Source organism: Acyrthosiphon pisum, chromosome X (genome assembly GCF_005508785.2).
Source record: "Acyrthosiphon pisum isolate AL4f chromosome X, pea_aphid_22Mar2018_4r6ur, whole genome shotgun sequence".
NCBI lineage: Eukaryota > Metazoa > Arthropoda > Insecta > Hemiptera > Aphididae > Acyrthosiphon > Acyrthosiphon pisum.
Window position 1 is genome coordinate 38,242,163 of NC_042493.1, and position 1,866 is coordinate 38,244,028.

The 1,866-nt window shown below is 28.1% G+C and overlaps 1 protein-coding gene across 1 annotated transcript; it reads right to left on the bottom strand.

Annotated features, from left to right (window-relative positions):
- Positions 1 to 508: 508 nt before the first annotated feature.
- LOC107882380 (zinc finger BED domain-containing protein 4-like) lies at positions 509 to 1,357 on the bottom strand. Its single transcript, XM_016800642.1, has one exon. The coding sequence runs from the start codon at positions 1,355 to 1,357 to the stop codon at positions 509 to 511; it is 849 nt and encodes a 282-aa protein (XP_016656131.1).
- Between the last annotated feature and the right edge of the window lie 509 nt (positions 1,358 to 1,866).

Genomic DNA, 1,866 nt, shown 5'->3' on the forward strand with positions numbered 1-1,866 from the left:
TATGATTTATTTAAAATTCCGCCATATACCTGAAACTCGTCAGTAATTCATTATTGGATCCTCTTCAAGTAATTCATCAAGTGCTGTGCGTTTTTCTGTAGGTATACGTACATCAGTATTTCTGCTTAACAAAAACCATTTTTGAACGTACTATTTGTTAAATACAATTTTTAATATTTCGGAAGATTCAAATGACATATTTTTGTATCTAGGATCAAGTATGCTAGCCATTTGAGTGATACTAATTTCTCTTTCGCAATCGTTGTCTACATCAATTTGTACAGAAAAACGTGTTGATAATTCGTGAATAATGGTCTCTTTGAAAAGAGTTGAAAATCTACTATCTAGATTATTGGGTTTATAATGCTTTACAATAAGACTTTTAACAATTGGTAAAACCTGAAAATAAACAACAATTTTATGATATTTACAAAATAATAATTATTGTTGAATATTAATTATACTTATAATTTTTAATCAACCTACCATTGATATAGTGACATTTTGATCAGCACATAAAACTGTTGTTGCTGTTTTTAATGGTTTCAATAAAGTAACAAGTATTTCTATTTTCCCAGTCTTCTTCTAGTAATTCTTGATCTTTCGCGATCTTACTATTGAAAAGTGTCCGATCAGACATAATGACAACTACAGCTGAACGAAGTTCCAACAATCGTTTTAACATATTATCTAGAGTAGAATTCCAACGTGTAGGGCAACTTTGTACAAGATTAAGTTTTTTGCAACTTTTCTCAACTAAATAATTTTCTAAGGCGTATGTTCTTTTAGAAGATTGTCGAAAACTAGCAACAATTTTTGATGCGGTTTTTAATAAAGGACGACATGTATTTAAATCTAAACATTTTTTCACAGCTAATTGTAATGTATGAGCAGCACAACGATTTGAATAAATGTCTTGATCGTAAAATAGTTTTACAGCATTTGAAATGTTTGCAGCATTATCATGACTAATTCCCGTTATTTTATTATTTAAATTCCAAGACTCAATAACATTCATAATACTGTCTTTTAAATTTTCAGCCGTATGACTTTCTTGTATTTCTTCAATTGAAAGTGTTACACTATACAATTTCCAATTATCATCAAAATAATGAACAGTAAATGTTAAATATGAATCAATTGCTGTTGATGTCCAACCATCAGTTGTTAAAGAAATATAATTAATGTTTTCGATGATATTTCTGATACTTTGTGATTTATCTATATACATTTTTTCAATACGTGTAGTAATGCTTTTTCGCGATGGAATAGTATAAAGTGGCTCAATTGTTGAAATTAATGAACGAAAACCTTTATTTTCCACTGTACTAAATGGTAACATATCAACAATTATCATTTTGCGAATACTTTGCGTAATAATTTCACATCGATTTTTATCCAATGGTCTTGAATTTCTTTTACAGATGTTATGGTAGTGCTTTCTTTTTACGTTTCAAAGCAGGGCTGATTGATGATGAGGAAGTTGACTGAGAAGAAATGAAAGTTTAAGATGTTGAAGCTATTTGTTCATTATCGCTATTGCTCTCATTACTATCAATTTCTCTACAAAAAAATATTTTGGGATTTTTAATCTAGTGTAATAACAATTATTCAATAATTAAAATTAAATAAAAACTGGGTGCGTCGCGAGACGTACCGTAAAAGTGAGAACTATATTTTCAGGTTAGATATTATGATGACATGGTATGATAAATGCAAAATATTATTACAATATAACAATCAAATATACATATATGTCATCTTAATATTAATTATTTTCTACTAATACAATGGTAACACTTTCAATAGCTCGTGCAGGTTCTACATTAACTTTTAATTTATAAATTATCACATAAATATTGACTA